At 38.9% G+C, this 22,474-nt stretch overlaps 1 protein-coding gene across 1 annotated transcript in view; it reads left to right on the top strand.

Annotated features, from left to right (window-relative positions):
• The window catches only part of LOC120019829 (E3 ubiquitin-protein ligase HECW1-like), a 67,041-nt gene that overhangs the window by 23,924 nt on the left and 20,643 nt on the right, over positions 1-22,474 (top strand). Inside the window, exons 12-17 of the mRNA XM_038963243.1 lie at positions 5,857-5,981; positions 6,177-6,307; positions 6,511-6,696; positions 6,916-7,050; positions 7,212-7,317; positions 7,474-7,570. Of these exons, the coding sequence (XP_038819171.1) occupies positions 5,857-5,981; positions 6,177-6,307; positions 6,511-6,696; positions 6,916-7,050; positions 7,212-7,317; positions 7,474-7,570 (780 nt within the window). The remainder of the gene's footprint in view (positions 1-5,856; positions 5,982-6,176; positions 6,308-6,510; positions 6,697-6,915; positions 7,051-7,211; positions 7,318-7,473; positions 7,571-22,474) is intronic.

Genomic DNA, 22,474 nt, shown 5'->3' with positions numbered 1-22,474 from the left:
TATCATTTCCCCCGCACAGAGGACACGTAAACAATTCAAACACAAAACAACGACATACAGGTTAACTGTCAGTTACACTCCCACCAATCACCGGTGATTTCTGTGAAAGGGGTCTGCAGGTTTCTTGATCGGCTTCCAGGAGGGTGACTGTCTTATGGATGGGCCTCTCCAGATAGGTGGGTTTGGTGATGCGTTTACCTCTCTCATCCAGGGTTGAGTCGCTGATCAGTAACTTGAATCTTCTCACCCGGCCATCCTGTCCCGGGTACACTTCTGTAACCTTTGCCAATTTCCACTGGTTGCGTGGTGCAGTATCATCTTGCAAGATGACAATGTCATTAATCCTTGCGTTTCTTCTGTCTTTATTCCATTTCTGTCTGTGTTGGAGGTTTAGGAGGTACTCTTTCTTCCACCTTGTCCAGAATTCATTGGCTAAGAATTGTACTCTGCGCCATCTCTTGCGGAGATAAATATCTTCCTTGATGAACTGTCCAGGTGGCGGTAAGATAACTGTGGGCTTTATTATCAAGATGTGATTTGGCGTGAGAGGTTCTGGACCTAATCGATCATTCAGATATTCCGTAGTTAGGGGCCTACTATTTAAAATCGCCATGACTTCATAGAGAAAGGTACGCAGAGAAGCGCTGTCGAGTCTTCCGTCTGACTGATCAAGAATGGATGAACTTCTTCTTAATAGGGGGCGATATTTTCACTTTGGGAAAAAATAGTGCCCAAATTAAACGGCCTCGTACTCTGTTCTAGATCATATGATATGCATATTATTATTACTATTGGATAGAAAACACTCTGAAGTTTCTAAAACTGTTTGAATTATATCTATGAGTAAAACAGAACTCATTTGGCAGGCAAACTTCCAAACAGGAAGTGAAAATTCTGAAATGGGTCTCTGTGAAGGGCTGCTCCTGTTCAATTGCCTTGTATTTATGGATATGTATGCACTTCATACGCCTTCCACTAGATGTCAACAGGCAGTAGAACGTTGAATGAGGTGTCTAGCCTGATGTGGGACCGAATGAGAGCTTTTGGAGTGACAGGTCAGCCATATTGGCAGTATTTTGCTGCGCACCTGGTAGCACCATATTATTTTCTGCAATGCGTTAGGTAGACACGAAGAAATGCTCCGTCTGGGACGTTATTGGATACATATGAGAAAAACATCCGAAAGATGGATTTTCAACTGAGTTTGACCAGTTTATTCGACTTTTATTATGACTTTTGGAATTTTTCGTTCCATGCGCCAAACTTTCATTGACACGTGAGCACCATTATGCTAGCCAAAGTTGCTAATTCGACAGAAGAAATGGACATTCTAAAACAAAACAACGATTTATTGTGGAACTAGGACTCCTGGCACTGCATTCTGATGAAAGTTCATCAAAGGTAAGATAATATTTATGATGTTATTTCGTATTTTTGTTGAATATGTTGACTCCAACATGGCGGAGAATGGCTGAGCGCTGTCTCAGATTATTGTATGCTGTGCTTTTTACTAAAGTTATTTTTTTTAAATCTAACACAGCGGTTGCATTAAGAACCAGTGTATCTTTAATTATATGTCCAACATGTATTTTTCAGCAAAGTTTATGATGAGTTTTTCTGTTAGATTACGTGACTCCAAAATTTCTCCGGACAATTTGGAGTATTTTTGCGCCATGTTCACAATGTAAAACCAGGATTTGTAGCTATAAATATGCACATTTTCGAACAAAACATAAATGTATTGTATAACATGATGTTATAAGACTGTCATCTGATGAAGTTGTTCAAAGGTTAGTGATTATTTTTATCTCTATTTGTGGGTTTTGTGAAAGCTATCTTTGCGGTGAAAAAATGGCGTTGTGTTTTGGGCTATTGTGGTGAGCTAACATAAATATATGTTGTGTTTTCGCTGTTAAAACATTTTAAAAATCGGACATTTTTGCTGGATTCACAAGATGTTTATCTTTCATTTGCTGTATTGGACTTGTGATTTCATGAAATTATATTATATGATATTCCCTGTGGCGCTAGGCTAGGCTATGCTAGTCAGCGTTTCTGATGAGGAGGATCCCGGATCCGGGAGGGTGATTTTAAGACACTTCGTATCGTGCGGATTTGCCTTTCCCAAACACCACCCATGTGACTTGAAGATGGGGTGTTCATGATAAACTCGCATCCAAGTTCCTTCAGTCGTGTTTGATCCATTTCTTTCAGGGCGTCCACAAACTCGTGTCTTGCGCCAATGAAGTTGCTGCCTTGATCACATCTGATTTGACGAACATTACCACGTATGGCAATGAATGAACGCAGGGAATTGATAAAGGCGTCGGTGGTTAAGTCATCAAGCATTTCAATGTGAACTGCTCGAGAGCCCATGCAAGTGAGTAGGAGCCCATAACGCTTTAACTCTCTTCTTCCGTCCTTGGCATAGAAAGGTCCAAAGCAGTCCATCCCGCAGTATGTGAAGGGAGGCGTGGTCTTCCATGCGTTCCTTCGGAAGATCTGCCATCCTTTGCCCTTCTGTACATCTTCTGAATTTCCTGCATTTCACACATTTGTAGATGTGAGAGGCATCCTAGGATCCATATACCGTTGGATCGCAGCTCATTGATCGTCATTCCACGTCGTTGGTGTCGTACTCTTTCATGATAGTGCTTGACGAGCAGCACTGACAAGTGGCTATCTCTTGGCAGGATTGCAGGATGCTTCACATGGGAATGAAGAGTTGCATGAGCCAAGCGACCTCCCACCCTGAGGATACCTTGCTCATCCAGAAATGGACTCAATTTATGCAACTTGCTTGCTTTATCTTTGGTCTTGATGTCTTTCTGGTGCCTAAGGTTGTGTATCTCATGGGAGAAGGCTGCTTCTTGAACCATCTTTATAATGGTGAGCTCTGCCTCTCTCCTTTCTCTCCTTTCTTCTATGCTTGTAGCTTCACTGGACCTCAATTTTAAGCCTATGGCTTCCTTGACACGTCGTTTTTTTTTTTTTTTTCTTTTTAAGTGGGAGAACTTGCACAATTGGTGGCTGACTAAATACTTTTTTGCCCCACTCTATATGAGAAAAACATCCTGAAGATTGATTCTCAACTGAGTTTGACCAATTTATTCGATTTGTAATATCACTTTTTGAAGTTTTCGTTCATTAGCGTAAAGTTCTATGGACACGTGAATGACACATGCTAGCCAAAGTTGCTAATTCGACAGAAGTAATGGACATTATAAAACAAAAAAAACGATTTATTGTGGAACTAGGATTCCTGGCACTGCATTCTGATGAAAGATCATCAAAGGTAAGGGAATATTTATGATGTAATTTCGTATTTCTGTTGACTCCAACATGGCGGAGAATGGCTGAGCGCTGTCTCAGATTATTGCATGCTGTGCTTTTTACTAAAGTTATTTTTTAAATCTAACACAGCGGTTGCATTAAGAACCAGTGTATCTTTAATTATATGTTAAACATGTATCTTTCATCAAAGTTTATGATGAGTATTTCTGTATTTCACGTGGCTATCTGTAATTACTTTCGCTATTTGAGCCATTTCTGAACATGGCGCCAATGTAAAACCACGATTTGTGGCTATAAATATGCACATAATCGAACAAAACATAAATGTATTGTATAACATCATGTCATATGACTGTCATCTGATGAAGTTGTTCAAAGGTTAGTGATTAATTTTATCTCTATTTGTGGGTTTTGTGAAAGCTATCTTTTCTGTGAAAAAATGGCGGTGTGTTTTTGGATATTGTGGTGAGCTAACATAAATATATGTTGTGTTTTCGCTGTAAAACATTTTAAAAATCGGACATGTTGGCTGGATTCACAATATGTTTATCTTTCATTTGCTGTATTGGACTTGTGATTTCATGAAATTATATTATATTATATCCCTGTGGCGCTATGCTAGTCAGCGTTTCTGGTGACAAGGATCCCGGATCCGGGATGGGTAGTCCAGAAAGGCCTGAGATATTCTGAATGGAGGACAAGTCACTAAGTCTTGACAGTAATAATCAGATGAGAAATGTGCACAACAGTCTGTCAAGAATCGCATAAGTGTTATTATACATCTGCAGTGCATGAAATCTCTTAATGGAATTGGAAACCTAGAGAGCGAGGGAGGAAAATTAATTGAAATGCTTATTGAAGGCGAGGACAGGGCTTGCCCTCACTGGGCTGGTGGAATTCCCTTTGTGTGTCTGGAATGAGAAGTGTGTCCAACTGGAGACATGAGCAGTGGGCTGTGTCAGGGCTGTGTCATAGATCCTTCTCTCTGTCAGGATAACCCCTGCACAGACCTCGCATGTATTGAAGGCTATTATAGTAGTGGAATCCATTGATCAATGGTCGCAAATTCAATTTCTTTCTCTCTGGGGATTAACTCTAAGCAAGCCTACATTTATTGTACAGTATTGAGTGATAATTCAATAAAAATGTGTTTTTTAATTAAAAAATTTCTTACCAAGATAAATTATCTAACGTCATTAGCAGATAATTTTTTGCTTATTTAAAAAAAGGCTTAATACAAACAAGTAATGTATATTGCAGCATTACCACAAAAATGGAAGAGGCAAGTAGAAGGGGGAAAAGTAAGGAACTTCTATGTCGGCCCTGTATTAAAGAACATAAATGGTTAAAGAAAAGTGTGATAAATAAAAACATATGCCAATTTCATTTAAACTGACAGCTGTGCCATATAAATTGCAAAATAGTTGGGAAGAGATTTGATGTACCCATTCCATGGCACATGGTTTATGAATTGATATGCAAAACAACGCCGGATTCAAAACTTCACATTTTTCAATTTAAATTACTATACAAAATTCTTGCAACAAATATAATGTTATATATATGGAGGATACCATCTTCTCAGCTCTGCAGATTTTGCTGTGCGGAGGCAGAGTCATTAGATAATTTATTTTGGTATTGTCCATATGTAACTTGTTTTTGGTCACAGGTCCAGGAATGGTTGAAGAATTGCAACATTTGCCTAGAACTAACGCTGCAGATAGCAATACTGGGTGATTTTAAAAAGCTATAGTCAATCAATCAATAATACCATTTTTTGCTAAAATAATTATTATATTTTTAATTTACAATCTGTAGAAGCTATGAGAATAGAAAGGTTCAGTACTTTTGTGAAGCATCACAGCACAGTTGAAAAATATATAGCAAATAGAAATCCAAAATGGATGGTGTTGAGAGATAGATGGGAGGGGTTGAATGGAGCTGAAGGGTGGGACTAATAACAAGATAACCAATGTAAAACATACGGTGTCTGTAAAATGTATATAGGTTCAGAAATCTTGTGAAATAGCACAGTTACAAATAGAAATCAAACTGGATGGACATCAGAAATAGAGGAAGGACTAAAAACAAACTAAATATAACTATTGTAAAATAGATTGTATCTGTAAAATGGGTATAAGATGTATAAACTGAAGGTAGAAGCCTAAGTGTTTATTTGTTTACTCCAATTGGGGGAAGGATGGTAGGGTTTGTGGGGAATAATAAAGGTATATTCTTTAAAAAGTATGTACTGTATATCTATATAGGTATGTGTATGTGTATGTATATGGATATATATATTTACCCCAAAAATATATGGGGGATTGGAAATGATGCAGACAATTACATTGATGGAAGCAACAATCTTTCCGCAATATTAAGCTGATTCACCTCTTAAAAAATAAAAGTAATGTATCTTATTTCAATATATTTGTACAATATTTTACCTTAATCATCTTATTAACAAGCCGTTTCTTGCACATTTAAAGGAATGGTCTAGATTGAGACACCGTTGCTCTGACTTAAGGATGTTTAGTAAATGTGTGCTGATGTGTTTGTCAGGTACCAGAGCATCCAGAGGACCATGGCCACAGACAGGAGTGAGAATGAAGGAAGCAGAAGCAGGAGTGAGAGAACAAGCCTCAACAACAACAGCAGTGAGACAGACTCTCCTTCGATGGCTAATGGTAAGTGGGACCACACCACAATGTCACAATTACAGAATGCAATAAACTGAAGTGTAATCTTCCTTTGTAAAAAGTCATGTCATTGGTATACAAAAGGGTTTTCAAAGTTTTACACACAATCTAGTACTCGACTGTTACCATTCAGTTAATGTTCCTTTGTTCTCTCCTGGTGTTTGTGTGTAGAGCTGAGAAGAGACAGCTCCTCTTCCTCCGCCTCCTCGTCATCATCTCCAGTCAACAGTCAGAAGATCACAGCTCTGTTACAGAGCCCAGCGGTGAAGTTCATCACACACCCAGAGTTTTTCACTGTCCTCCATGCCAACTATGTGAGTACCTATCTCCCTAGTGGACAATTCTAACTATACACAGTGGACAATTATAACAAACAATTTCCTTTTGAACACCAATACCAATGCTCAGTAACATATTCTAGTCTTCAGTAACAGATGCTGAATATTCTTCCATTGTGGTTCAGATTGGTTGCGTATGGTGTTTCCAGGGTCATGCTGTTATGTTTTTCTCTTCTCAGGGGGCCTACCGCATGTTCACCAGCAGCACGTGCCTGAAGCACATGATCCTGAAGATTCGTAGAGACGCTCGTAACCTTGAGAGGTACCAGCACAACAGAGACCTGGTCACCTTCCTCAACCGCTTCTCTGACGCCCAGCTGGAACTGCCCCGGGGCTGGGAGATCAAGACTGACCCTCAGGGCAAGGTGCAGAGACATCAACCCTTAGTTCAACCACAGCTAACTCCCCCACTTATTCACATAAGAGTTTATTTTACCTTGGTTGAGAAGATGGAAAATATGTGAAAAAATGAATAAGTTTACCAATGATTCTGATTTGGTCTTTGCCTTCAGATCTAGCAGTGTTTAGATTTGTGTTTCTAACTTTGGTACGCTTTTTCCTGTAACATCTTTTCTTTGGTCCAGAACTTCTTTGTGGACCACAACAGCCGAGCGACCACATTCATCGACCCGAGAATCCCTCTTCAGAACGGTTGTCTGCCCAACCACCTGACCCACAGGCAGCACCTGCAGCGATTACGCAGCTACAGTGCTGGAGAGGTCAGAAGTCAAACAGTACTATAGAGAATACATGTCCTTGTTTTTAAGTGTTGTAACTGTATGATTGATGAACATAATGTATTCGAATTATGGAAATATGGAATTTAATTTATGTATTTGCTTGTTTATAGCTGTACCTTTTGTCATATGTATTCTGTCAGGCCTCGGAGGTGTCCCGTAGTCGAGGTGCGGCCTTGTTGTCACGGCCTGGGAACAGTGTGGTGGCCGCGATGCGGAGCCAGCATCATCCTGATCCAGTGCCACAAGGTGTGTCCTGTACATACAATACACAAAGCACACAAACCACGTGTTATAGTTTCTGCTGTGTGATACAGTTTCTGTACTTAGTCTGTGTGAGTCAATTTCTGCTGTGTGAGTCAGTCTAACTGTCTTCTGAATTCAATGTCTTTGTTCCATTCACAGCTTATAATGAGAAGATAGTGGCCTTCCTCCGTCAGCCTGGAATACTAGAAGTTCTAACAGAGCGCCAGCCAGCCCTGTCCAGGAACCATTCCCTGAGGTAGATATACACACTGGAGGATGAATTTGATTTATTTTTTATATGAGGGCTTTGTAGATTCAGGGAATGTGAATATCTCAATCACTGCTGTATTGGTTCCATACTTCCATAACTGAAGTTCCCACTCTGAAAAATAAAGGCTAACACTTTACATTACAGTGCCCTTAATGTGTAACTACTCATGTAATTACAGTGTAACAAGTATTGTAATTATGCATTATTACACTGTACTTAGCAGTAACCATAACCATCCTGGTTCAACCCTAACCTCAACCCTAGCTTCATGTCCACATCTTGGTTCAACCCTAACCCTAACCTCAACCACAACCCTAACCCTAGCTTCATGTCCACATGCCAGTTCAACCCTAGCCTCAACCACAACTCTAGCCCTAGCTTAATGTCCAAATCCTGGTTAAACCCTAACCCTCAACTACAACCCCTCACATTGGGAACCTAAGTTGGAGTTGTCGTGGAAATTTCCTGTATTACTCAATAAAGAGAGAGAGAGAGCCAACCACACACAAGTCAGAGTTAAATTATATATTCCATCTTTAATATATATATACAAGCTTCACCAAAGCCCTTTAATGACTCTCAGATCAATTCAGTGTCTATAAATGAATTCTCTGAGAGTCCTTATGAAACAATTCTTAGTTTCATTTATAGCCAAGATACACCCCTCTCAACTTACAAAGAATCCTTTACCCGAAAGAGGAGTATCCTATCGCTAGACAGCATCAGCTATAAATCATCGTTCAGTTTGATCTCCCAAGACAAGGTTTAAATCTCATGCTTGATACTTCACTGTCTACCAAAACATTACCTCATCCAATGGCATATATCAATTGTCATTTCTAGATACTCCCAAACCTGGACAAACTCAAAATCAGACAGTGAGCCCCTTAGGTCAAATACTAGGTCAAGATAAGGGCAACCTCAGAGGGGACATACAATGGTTCCAAACACGGCCAAACTCCTTCCCCCTATGAGAAAAGTAGGGAGTGACTGGCGTACAGACATTGTATGAGATAACTAACTGGTTCCCCAATTAATAACTCCATCCCATGGTTTAGGAATAGTTACAAACAACGTTCCCATAAGAAACCAACGTTCCACTCTGTCCTCCTCCCCTTCTGATATTCTACTTAGTACCACATGGTTTAACAGATACATTGACTTATGAAGACAAGCCTGACCTCTCCCCTCTCTGGCCCCAAGTTACCAATCCCTAGCTCAGAAGATTCTAATGACAAGTATCTCACAAGCATATAAGAAAATAACATCTTATCTATCTATGTTACTTAGCTAAATCTGATTCTGCCACGACATTCCCCTCTCAAGGGACACTGTCCCTTCTCTAGAATCAGAACATTAACTATACACATTTATCTAACAGTAGTTGCAGAGTATATGCATTAAAAAAATATTTTCAATATTTAAAAGAAAAATAAAGAATCAAATCCCTTCATTGTCAAGTACCTTAGCTTATATGTAAGCTTTCTCCCTTCTGAAACTACGTTTACAACCTTTATTCTACAAGACAGACTTGCACAGGTTTAATCACACAGAATAATTCATTGTTGAGAAAAATAAAAACCATAACATAGAAATGTTCCCTAAGTTACATGAGAACCAGTATCTAAACACATAACATATCATCATAACATATAGAACAGTCTTCCCTCTCAGTCCTTATGCTCAGAATAGAAAATAGGTCAGGGAAATCATTCATATTCCAAATCATAGCTTCAACCCAACTAAATATCCAACCAAAATTTAGAATGACATTCCTCAGTGATTCAAATTGGTCTTATCACTCAAAGTAAAAACTCAATTTAACACACATCAATATTGGCAGAATTTACATTCATATTAACATTCAGTATAATTATCCCATAATTATACTATTAACTTTTTTAATCATGATTATAATACAGATCAGTATCTTAATGCATTCTTAATCTAAATTACTATAATCTTACGTGGTGTAGACCTCTACAATCAACCTGATACCCCAAAAGTCTAAAACAATTTATTGGCACAGTTGACCAACCCCCTCCTTCAGGCACTGATTCTTCTGGCGTCCTTTTCGTTCTTCTTCAGATAACTTTACAGTTCAAAGTGGATGGCCCATGATAATGTCCCAATTTCAATGTCTCACCTTTACCACTCATTATGTATTTTCCATTCGTCAACCAATATACCAGCAACATAAGAAAAGTTTAGAACAGATCTCTCTCCATGCCCACTGTGACTCCTCTCACACTCCTGAGAGAAACATCATGAGAAAAGCAGTTGATAGCTTAGATCGGATACTGTACACCGATATCTGGCTTGGTTCCTTTCACCCGGTAGAAGTGGTCCAGACAGGGCCTTTTTTCAACGCCTTTGTCACTCTTCTTCAGCCAGTTAGAGGGGGTTTTGAGGTACACACACTGTTCGGTCCAATTATCTCTTCCATGCATTAAGATACCATCTGATGTCACTTTTCATGATAACCTCGAAAGAACAGATCAGAACACCAGTTTAGTTCAGTTCATTAACTACATGATACATTTTTACTTTTACCAATTATTCTTAATACAATTCTAAACATATTTCAAAGAGAATATCCACACATTCTATTGAAACTATTCTTTCAAATTGGCTTATACTCCCCATCACACTGTCAACTCCATCGTAGAGCCAAAGGATCAGGAAGTTAGACCTATATCCCCTCGGGAATAGAACAAAACAAACACAACAACAATACAATACACTCCTTCACATATCACTCAAGGTGTATTTAAACTTCAATCCAAAACCTCAAAGAACTGAATCCTCCCCCACTTTTTTAACACATAACTCTCCATGAGAGTAATGTATAAAACAACACTACAAAAGATAAAACACAATTTCAAATAACCTAATCAAATTAAACTCACTACTCTGAAAAACTCCACAAAGAAAAATGATTTTAACCCATATGGTCATAGGAAAATATAATTAAAACCAGCCTTAGTTAATATGGCTAAGAACTATATTTTTCAATTACACAAATTACCTTGAAATCATATTACAAATGACCATAAAATCATTATTCAAATGGCTTTCCAATGAGGGTGATCAAGCCACAACGGAAAGTCATGATAAAGGTCATAAATCATACAAACCCTTCTAATAAGTTAATATAAAAAAATATTTTTTATTTTTTACTATATTAGACAATTTACAAAAATAGCCAAACCTTTCCTACATGTTGTATTCCAGAACATTCCTTTATCAAAAGAAATCAGATGTTTAATTAAAACTCAGAAAATAAAAAACTCATAAAAATTCCATGTGCGTGCGTGCCCCTTTAAGATACTTTAGCACTAACACAAATTAACCACTCACCAAACCCAAAGGAAATGTTTTAAAACAAATCAAACATAGTATTTTTTATAAACACCAACAAATAGTCATAACAAATGTTTTGTGTGTGTGCAATTTGCAAACCTTAAGGTAAAAACACACAAAAACTTCCAGGCCCTTTTCAATTTGGTAGTTTACGGCCTCTATCACTCACTCTCCCCAAGATTATAGTCCCAGGCAACATTTCAAAGAGAGACAATGAAACACCCATTTTCCCAGAAAAACACAAAACACTTTGTTAGTATTCATTACACTACATCGATTCAGAAACTCAAAAGTGAACTATAAACCAAACCTAATGATAATTCCACTGTACCTCAAATCATTAATCATACATTTTAATCTACACCAATGTATATGTATGCTTAAGTAAACATGCTATCCTTAGATACAATTATCCTGATATCATTACTATCTAAATGCAATCATTTTTCCTCTGTCGCAAATGTAGTACATTTCTCAGCGTAAGAAATCAGTAATTTAATCCCAGGCATTTAATAAAAATGTAGACGTTTTCTCCCATGGCTCCTCCAACTTACATATTTTAGATAACTTCCATCCGTTCCGGAAGAAAGAATCCTATTTAAACACATCAGATCATACAATGTTTAATTAAGTAACATCAACACCTAAAATCAACAATAAACATTAAACAAATAAACAAACCCATAACCCCTTTAATCAGCCATCTAATCATTTCAACCTGCTGATATGTTTAGTCAAAACTATCCTGATCTTTTTAACAAATCTAAAATCTTTCAAAAGTTGGCGCTGTCTTATCAGCGTAAAACTCAAAACTAACTTTTTTTCCACTCATATCCACAAGGTCATTCCCCAAAGGTCAATACTGTTCAGTTCCTACATCAATGATCTTCCTTCTGTCTAAACAGGGTCTGAAGTTCCAAAGTATGCAGATAATACAGTGATAAATTCATGCAAATAACAAACAACAAACTACACCAGAACTCACTACTATTATGGTTCAGATGACAAACTTTTCCAGACTCATGTTAACATCTCAATAAAACAATTAAAAAACACAGTCTGCTTGTTCCTCAAAAAAAAATAAACTTATTCCTTAGACAGATGTCTATGTATCAGGGAAAAAGCTCCCAGTGGTATCTGATTTTAAGTACCAAGGCATCATACTTGATTCCAACCTCTCTTTAAAAAAATAACTCAAATAACCAAATTCAACCTAGCTAATTTTCCAAAACATATGACATTGTTTTGACTATAGAGGTAACAAAACTATAATTAAAATCTATAATACTCCCCCACTTAACATACTACCTTACTAGTATGGGCCAAGCTTGCTATTTCAACATTAATACCCATTCAGTCTTCTGTGTTTACATCTCAAACTTGATAGAAAACCCAATAGCTATAGAAAGCATAAACTCCTGTGTTGGAAAAAATCCTATGATTCTAAATGTCCAGGCTTCCTCTCTCTCAGTATTTTATTAAACAGAAAACCCAAACCTTATTGCAACAGATCCACAAGATCCGCCAGGAGAAATATTAACTTCTAAAAAGTACCTTTTTAGTCAATCTGCTTTCAGTGTGAGAGCTTCCCATGTCTGGAACCCTGCCATTAGACACACACAACTGTGATTAATGATGCACTGTCTCTTTAAAATAGAACCTACTCCTTTACCGATTAAACCTGGTTCCACGTACTGGAAACAGATTATAATGTTAGAATACATTAACTTTCCTGCTCAAATTCACTGGTGTTAACTAAACAATCAAACCAATAATCAATAACCATCAGAATACATTATCACAATGTTTCAATACTCACACCTAAATCACTTTCAGCTTAACATATCCTATATTTCTTTCTTTCTGTTGGGCAAATATACCCCTCTGCCAACAACGTTTTTCTCTTACCTCTTATCGTAAGATTAAAACCAGACTTTACCACTTTCTCTTCTCCTTCCACTTATCACTTATCCAAGACTTTAACAATAACACATACCGCTAAATTTATAACATATGTCAGTCAATTCATAAGACTGAAAAACATTTCGGTGGCCATTTCTCTATCGCCATTATCTCTCCGCTATTATTTATAATTACTTTAATTTAGGCAACAGACACCGTCTTGCATCGAAATTCGCTTCTATTTTGAATTAATTAGTCTATCAATTTAACTTTAACAATCTATTAAAAACTTCAATTTATCCCTTCTTCCAATTTGAACCAAACAAGCTTTTAAAACGTTCAGTTTATATCTTATACAAACACTAGCAACCGCATCTCTCCATGCAAAACATACAAATAGTTGAATTACAATCAAAAACTCTGATTTTAAGACAGAGCGTTTGCCGGGAAACGAACTCGGATCTCCAGTTCAGAAGGCAGCTATTTTAACCACTGAACCACCAATGCTATATGAATGACTATGACTCTCAGCAATATAAACCTACTTTACAATTGTCCGTATTCGTAAAATCAAGACACTTCCCAGAAAAATTACCCTAAATAAAGGTCCAAGCGTTATTCCAGCTATGATTCTCCCATGCCAAATTAATAGATTAGCAGTCAAAGAATAAAATCGACATTTATAGACTAAGAAACAGATCGTGCGCATTTTAATAAAAAAGTAGATTATGTTTACTCAGGCAACGTTACTTTACTACATCACATTAATCACGCAATGATAATTAGTTTGATGGAAACCTTAGGCTTTGTACGACATTATAAATTACGTAGAGATTCCATTCTAATTCGCTCTATTTTATTGAAACCCGTTTATTTAATAAAAACCCACAACTCCTCTCATACTGGGAGGAAAAAAAACAAAACATTTACATACCTGAAGGGCAGTTTTATTTCAAATGTTGTACCCAGATGGAGATAATCCAATAAACGTTTTATAGTTCCATCGTTAGGGTAAAATAACCAAAAGTGGACACTCTAATCAGTTTCTAAAACTCAATTGCCCAGATTTTTTAGACTAGTTTAATAGTGCTTAAAACCTTATCTTTATCAAATTATCCATTAAAGATACCAACTCAAAACCCTCCGTACGTCTACGAATGGGTGGTTTAAATTGTATCAAATTTTAGTCTCAGCATTACTTTATCAAATCTCTAGTAATCAATTATACACACATACAATTTCAAATATTCACAGAACCCATATAAAACGTAATAAATGCTTAGGTACTCACATATAACTTTAAAGATCCACATAGGATTGGTCAGATGTTCACACAGAACTGGTCCAATGTTCACACAGAACATAATTAAAAGGTTACCCACACAGAGTCAACCTAACCCGCTCACACAGAACGGTATACAAATATTACCTAGTGATATAAACAAAATACTCACACAGAGTAACCCTAACCCGCTCACACAGAACGTTATACAAATATTACCTAGTGATATAAACAAAATACTCACACAGAGTAACCCAGGGCATACCTGGCTAGCACATTTAAAATAATTGGAATTCACCACTTCTGAGGGTCACTTAGACAGTCACACAGACACACAGAATGAGGTCCTTCTCCCAATAGGGCTTCACCAAGTACCATGTTTCACACAGAACACACAGTCACCCTGGCCCCTCACCCCCACAGACTGCACCAATCCCCACTGTGATCAATTCAGTGTCGGAATGGATCTAGTCGCCCGCAACCGAACAATAGCAGAGTATTCTTTGAGTCTGCAAACTTTCAGATTACTCTCCTCTGACTCGGCCCTGTTTACGCCTCCAAGGTACCCTCTCTTTCAAAGGAATACACTCAGAGCCCACGTAACAGAGGCTTATCTAAAAACTCGACTTCAAGTGTGTGTGGGTCGCTCACCTCTTTCTCAAAAAAAAACTAAGTTCGAGATGTGGTATCCACTCGGCTCGCTGCCTCTCAGATCAAAGGTTGGTCCATCTGCTTCGTTCCCAAAGTGTGGTTTCCCTGAGATCCCACGTTTGAGGGATCCCTCGTGCACGATTTATTTACCTAGATCATCAGGAACGGTCACCGAGTGAAGATTCACATCCTGTTCGTGACGCCAAATGTCGTGGAAATTTCCTGTATTACTCAATAAAGAGAGAGAGAGAGCCAACCACACACAAGTCAGAGTTAAATTATATATTCCATCTTTAATATATATATACAAGCTTCACCAAAGCCCTTTAATGACTCTCAGATCAATTCAGTGTCTATAAATGAATTCTCTGAGAGTCCTTATGAAACAATTCTTAGTTTCATTTATAGCCAAGATACACCCCTCTCAACTTACAAAGAATCCTTTACCCGAAAGAGGAGTATCCTATCGCTAGACAGCATCAGCTATAAATCATCGTTCAGTTTGATCTCCCAAGACAAGGTTTAAATCTCATGCTTGATACTTCACTGTCTACCAAAACATTACCTCATCCAATGGCATATATCAATTGTCATTTCTAAATACTCCCAAACCTGGACAAACTCAAAATCAGACAGTGAGCCCCTTAGGTCAAATACTAGGTCAAGATAAGGGCAACCTCAGAGGGGACATACAATGGTTCCAAACACGGCCAAACTCCTTCCCCCTATGAGAAAAGTAGGGAGTGACTGGCGTACAGACATTGTATGAGATAACTAACTGGTTCCCCAATTAATAACTCCATCCCATGGTTTAGGAATAGTTACAAACAACGTTCCCATAAGAAACCAACGTTCCACTCTGTCCTCCTCCCCTTCTGATATTCTACTTAGTACCACATGGTTTAACAGATACATTGACTTATGAAGACAAGCCTGACCTCTCCCCTCTCTGGCCCCAAGTTACCAATCCCTAGCTCAGAAGATTCTAATGACAAGTATCTCACAAGCATATAAGAAAATAACATCTTATCTATCTATGTTACTTAGCTAAATCTGATTCTGCCACGACAGAGTCAGTGTCAGAACCTATACACATACTTATACAAAGGGATGTGGATTCCTTTTCAGAATTCAGACCCAGACCTGTACATACGTTTAACCTTACAAAGCAACAGAATCAAGCTCTAAAAACATTGAGCAGCAATCAGAATATTGTGGATTACACCAGCAAATAACGGGTCTCAGATTGTTATAATGGATAAAATGCAATATCTTCTTGAAGCTAATAGACAATTAGATAATGTCAAACTATGTCCCATTGCTCCACTCAACACAACTGGAAACACAAAGACTAATCCGGGAGATAATAAGTATATTACAGATAAACAGATGGTCTACCTTTTTGGGCCAGATTCTCCAAAACCTATGCAGTTTTACTTACTACCTAAAATATATAGATCTCTTTAGACGTGGACGGTTCTCCCCCAAGTTCCCTGCGGTAGACCAATAGCAAGTGATTGTGGCTCAGAGTCTTATTGTACAGTGGCTTGCGAAAGTATTCACCCCCCTTGGCATTTTTCCTATTTTGTTGCCTTACAACCTGGAATTCAAATGGATTTTGGGGGATTTGTATCATTTGATTTACACAACATGCCTACCACTTTGAAGATGCAAAATATTTTTTTGTGAAACAAACAAGAAATAAGACCAAAAAATTGAAAACTTGAGCGTGCATAACTATTCACCCCCCAAAGTCAATACTTTGTAGAGCCACCTTTTGCAGCAATTACAGCTGAAAGTCTCTTGGTGTATGTCTCTATAAGCTTGGCACATCTAGCCACTGGGATTTTTGCCCATTCTTCAAGGCAAAACTGCTCCAGCTCCTTCAAGTTGGATGGGTTCCGCTGGTGTACAGCAATCTAAGTCATACCACAGATTCTCAATTGGATTGCGGTCTGGGCTTTGACTAGGCCATTCCAAGACATTTAAATGTTTCCCCTTAAAGCACTCGAGTGTTGCTTTAGCAGTATGCTTAGGGTCATTGTCCTGCTGAACCTCTGTCCCAGTCTCAAATCTCTGGAAGACAAACAGGTTTCCCTCAAGAATTTAGCGCCATCCATCATTCCTTCAATTCTGACCAGTTTCCCAGTCCATGCTCATGAAAAACATCCCCACAGCATGATGCTGACACCACCATGCTTCACTGTGGGAATGGCGTTCTCAGGGTGATGAGAAGTGTTGGGTTTGCAACCAGACATAGTGTTTTCCTTTATGGCCAAAAAGCAACATTTTTGTCTCATCTGACCAGAGTATCTTCTTCCATATGTTTGGGGAGTCTCCCACATGCCTTTTGGCAAACATCAAACATGTTTGCTTATTTTTTTCTGGCCACTCTTCAGATAAAGCCCAGTTCTGTGGAGTGTACAGCTTAAAGTGGTCCTATGGACAGATACTCCAATCTCCGCTGTGGAGCTTTGCAGCTCCTTCAGGGTTATCTTTGGTCTCTTTGTTGCCTCTCTGATTAATGCCCTCCTTGCCTGGTCCCTGAAATTTGGTGGGCAGCCCTCTCTTGGCAGGTTTGTTGTGGTGCCATATTCTTTCCATTTTTTTTTTAAATAATGGATTTAATGGTGCTCTGTGGGATGTTCAAAGTCTCTAATATTTTTTTATAACCCTTTTTTTACAACCCTGGCCTGTTCTTTTTCACAACTTTGTCTCGGACCGGTTTGGAGAGCGCCTTGGTCTTCATAGTGCCGCTTGCTTGGTGGTGCCCCTTGCTTAGTGGTGTTGCAGACTCTGGGGCCTTTCAGAACAGGTGTATATATACTGAGATCATGTGACAGATCATGTGACACTTAGATTGCACACAGGTGGACTTTATTTAACTAATTATGTGACTTCTGAAGGTATTTGGTTGCACCAGATCTTATTTACTGGCTTCATAGCAAAGGGGGTGAATACATATGCACGCACCACTTTTCCATTTTTTTTTTATTTTTTTTAAACAAGTTATTTTTTTATTTTCACCTCACCAATTTGGACTATTTTGTGTATGTCCATTACATGAAATCCAAATAAACTGTATTGCCTTGGGCAGCAGGTAGCCTAGTGGTTAGAGCGCTGGGCTAGTAACCGAAAGTTTGCAAGATTGAATCCCCGAGCCGACAAGGTAAAACTCTGTCAGTCTGCCCCTGAACAAGGCAGTTAACCCACTGTTCCTAGACCGTAATTTAAAATAACAATTTGTTCTTAACTGACTTGCCTAGTTAAATTAAGGTAAAATAAAAAATAAATAAAATAATAGCTATGTTAAGGATACTTGTGAATTTGTCAACAGGCAAAGATACCAATAAATGTTTTTTATTCTCCATTGATATTAATTCTCTGTACACAAACATTGATACCAAATTAGATCTACAGGCAGTTGCAAATGCCTTGCAGAGGTATCCTGACCCCAGTAGACCGGATAGGGTTATCTTGGATTTGTTGGAGTTGAGCCTCACCAGAAATTACTTTCAATGGGAAGTACTACCTCCAGATACATGGTACAGACATGGGAAAGACATTCTCCCCAAGTTTTGCAAATGAGTTTTTGGGAAGAAACTGCTTTCCTTAAATGTAAGACCTTACCATTGCTGCACCTTAGGTATCTGGATGGTATTTTTGGACTGTGAGGAGGCTCCATCTCTGAATTCATGGAATTCTTAAACATTTTGAATTCACATCACTTAGCAATCACCATTACACATAATTTGCAATACAATTTTTTTTGAATTTCTAGATCCACAGGTATTTTTCATTCAAAAGGGGGGAGAAACCAAACAATTGGCAACTAAAGTTTTCTTTAAGGAAACAAATAGACATGCCCTCCTTCACAAATGTAGTTTCCATGCAAAACACACAAAGTGGGTTGATCAAATCACAACTTATACATTTCCACAGAATGTGTAGTTTCCCTGGGGAAATAGAGGAGGCCACAAGAATACTCTTCTCAGCCTTAAGGCCCATGGGCTACTCTAGGCAGTTCATAAGAGAGGTTAAGACTGAGGTAAATCAGATCTTCCAGACCCATGGAGCATATAAGGTAGAGAAGGATAACCGCCCCGTGGTTCCATTTGTGGGGACTTATTCTCAGGCTCTGGAGGGGTTCCACTTTGAACTTAAATCTAATTTTCAACAGGCCCAGAATGATTGTGAGGCCTTGAAATATTTCAGGGTAATCTCAGCCTATAGGAGGAATAAGAACTTGAAGGACATCTAGTCCATTCAAGCCTGTCTAAGAAGAAACTGGTACAGAATAAGCATTTTACCCCAAAAAAGTTTCTGTCCAATAGGCCTTCGGGTTTGGGGGCCCCAATCAGGCATGTACAGTCGTGGCCAAAAGTTGAGAATGACACAAATATTAATTTTCAAAGTCTGCTGCCTCAGTTTGTATGATGGCAATTTGCATATACTCCAGAATGTTATGAAGAGTGATCAGATGAATTGCAATTAATTGCAAAGTCCCTATTTGCCATGCAAATGATCTGAATACCCAACAAAACATTTTCACTGCATTTCTGCCCTGCCACAAAAGGACCAGCTGACATCATGTCAGTGATTCTCTCGTTAACACAGGTGTGAGTGTTGACGAGGACAAGACTGGAGATCAATCTGTCATGCTGATTGAGTTCGAATAACAGACTGGAAGCTTCAAAAGGAGGGTGGTGCTTGGAATCATTATTCCTCCTCTGTCAATCATGGAAGGAAACACGTGCCGTCATCATTGCTTTGCACAAAAAGGGCTTCACAGGCAAGGATATTGCTGCCAGTAAGATTGCACCTAAATCAACCATTTATCGGATCATCAAGAACTTCAAGGAGAGCGGTTCAATTGTTGTGAAGAAGGCTTCACGACGCCCAAGAAAGTTCAGCAAGCGCCAGGACCGTCTACTAAAGTTGATTCAGCTGCGAGATCGGGGCACCACCAGTACAGAGCTTGCTCAGGAATGACAGCAGGCAGGTGTGAGTGCATCTGCACGCACACTGAGGCAAAGACTTTGAGGATGGCCTGGTGTCAAAAACGGCAGCAAAGAAGCCACTTCTCTCCAGGGAAAACATTAGGGACAGACTGATATTCTGCAAGAGGTACGGGGATTGGACTGCTGAGGACTGGGGTGAAGTTATTTTCTCTGATGAATCCCCTTTCCAAATGTGTGGGGCATCCGGAAAAAAGCTTGTCCGGAAAAGACAAGGTGAGCGCTACCATCAGTCCTGTGTCATGCCAACAGTAAAGCATCCTGAGACCATTCATGTGTGGGGTTGCTTCTCAGCCAAGGGAGTGGGCTCACTCACAATTTTGCCTAAGAACACAGCCATGAATAAAGAATGGTACCAACACATCCTCCGAGAGCAACTTCTCCCAACCATCCAGGAACAGTTTGGTGACGAACAATGCCTTTTCCAGCATGATGGAGCACCTTGCCATAAGGCAAAAGTGATAACTAAGTGGCTCGGGGAACAAAACATCGATATTTTGGGTCCATGGTCAGGAAACTCCCCAGACCTTAATCCCATTGAGAACTTGTGGTCAATCCTCAAGAGGCGGGTGGACAAACAAAAACCCACAAATTCTGACAAACTCCAAGCATTGATTATGCAAGAATGGGCTGTCATCAGTCAGAATGTGGCCCAGAAGTTAATTGACAGCATGCCAGGGCAGATTGCAGAGGTCTTGAAAAAGAAGGGTCAACACTGCAAATATTGACTCTTTGCATCAACTTCATGTAATTGTCAATAAAAGCCTTTGACACTTATGAAATGCTTGTAATTATACTTCATTATTCCATAGTAACATCTGACAAAAATATCTAAAGACACTGAAGCAGCAAACTGACTATTTGTGTCATTCTCAAAACTTTTGGCCACGACTGTAGTCCCATTAGATACTGGGTTTTCAGTCCAACCCTAATTTATCACACCTGATTCTACTAATTAGCTGCTCAACAAGACCATAACTAGCTGAATCAGATACTCTAAATTAGGGTTGGACTGAAAACCTACTGGACAGTAGATCTTCAGGAAGAGGGTTGGGCAGCCCGGCTCTAGGCCTCAATGAGAAGTAAAAAGCCACACAGTAATTTGTCTCCATCCTGTGGCTGCTTTAGACTTGAAGTCTCCACTGGGATTTCTGAATTGATTTAGGATAAAGCTACAGATCTATTGTACTTGTCATAATCATTATTATTTATTGTCTGGATTCCTGTAGAATTCTCTTTACCTCTGATTACTTTTGTGTGGGTTTGTTAGAAATTGTGTGATGGAAATAATTCCTCATAGGCTTACTTTAGTTTCAATTTGAATGAATATTTATAGGAATTTATTTGTTTCTCCCTATTTTGGGAATTTTACTTATGATTTGCACTTATTCCCCATCTCACATATTCCCTCAATTTGAGAGCCCTTCGGATTCATTATTCTTATTTCATATATGTTGGTGTGTTTCTAACTATACAGTTGAAGTTGGAAGTTTACATACACCTTAGCCAAATACATTTATACTCAGTTTTTCACAATTCCTGACATTTAATCCAAGTAAAAATGCCCTGTTTTAGGTCAGTTAGGATCACCACTTTATTTTAAGAATGTGAAATGTCAGAATAATAGTAGAGAGAATTATTTATTTCAGCTTTTATTTCTTTCATTACATTCCCAGTGGGTCAGAAGTTTACATACACTCAATTAGTATTTGGTAGCATTGCCTTTAAAATTGTTTAACTTGGGTCAAACGTCTTGGGTAGCCTTCCACAAGCTTCCCACAATAAGTTGGGTGAATTTTGGCCCATTCCTCCTGACAGAGCTGATGTAACTGAGTCAAGTTTGTAGGCCTCCTTGCTCGCACACGCTTTTTCAGTTCTGCCCACAAATGTTCTATGGGATTGAGGTCAGGGCTTTGTGATGGCCACTCCAACACCTTGACTTTGTTGTCCTTAAGCCATTTTGTCACAACTTTGGAAGTATGCTTGGGGTCATTGTCCATTTGGAAGACCCATTTGCGACCAAGCTTTAACTTCCTGACTGATGTCTTGAGATGTTGCTTCAATATATCCACATAATTTTCCTTCCTCATGTGCCATCTATTTTGTGAAGTGCACCAGTCCCTCCTGCAGCATAGCACAACATGATGCTGCCACTTCCGTGTTTCACAGTTGGGATGGTGTTCTTCGGCTTGCAAGCCTCCCCCTTTTTCCTCCAAACATAACGATGGCCATTATGGCTAAACAGTTCTATTTTTGTTTCATCCGACCAGAGGACATTACTCCAAAAAGTACGATCTTTGTCCCCATGTGCAGTTGCAAACTGTAGTCTGGCTTTTTTATGGCGGTTTTGGAGCAATGGCTTCTTCCTTGCTGAGCGGCCTTTCAGGTTATGACGATATAGGACTCGTTTTACTGTGGATATAGATACTTTTGTACCCGTTTCCTCCAGTATCTTCACAAGGTCCTTTGCTGTTGTTCTGGAATTGATTTGCACTTTTCGCACTAAAGAACGTTCATCTCTAGGAGACAGAATGCGTCTCCTACCTGAGCGGTATGACAGCTGCGTGGTCCCATGGTGTTTATACTTGCGTACTATTGTTTGTACAGATGAATGTGGTAACTTCAGGCGTTTGGAAATTGCTCCCAAGGATGAACCAGACTTGTGGAGGTCTA

This window comes from Salvelinus namaycush, chromosome 25 (assembly GCF_016432855.1).
Source record: "Salvelinus namaycush isolate Seneca chromosome 25, SaNama_1.0, whole genome shotgun sequence".
Classification (NCBI taxonomy): Eukaryota; Metazoa; Chordata; class Actinopteri; order Salmoniformes; family Salmonidae; genus Salvelinus; species Salvelinus namaycush.
Note: the sequence above shows the minus strand (reverse complement) of the source record. Positions and strands in the feature narration are given on the sequence as shown.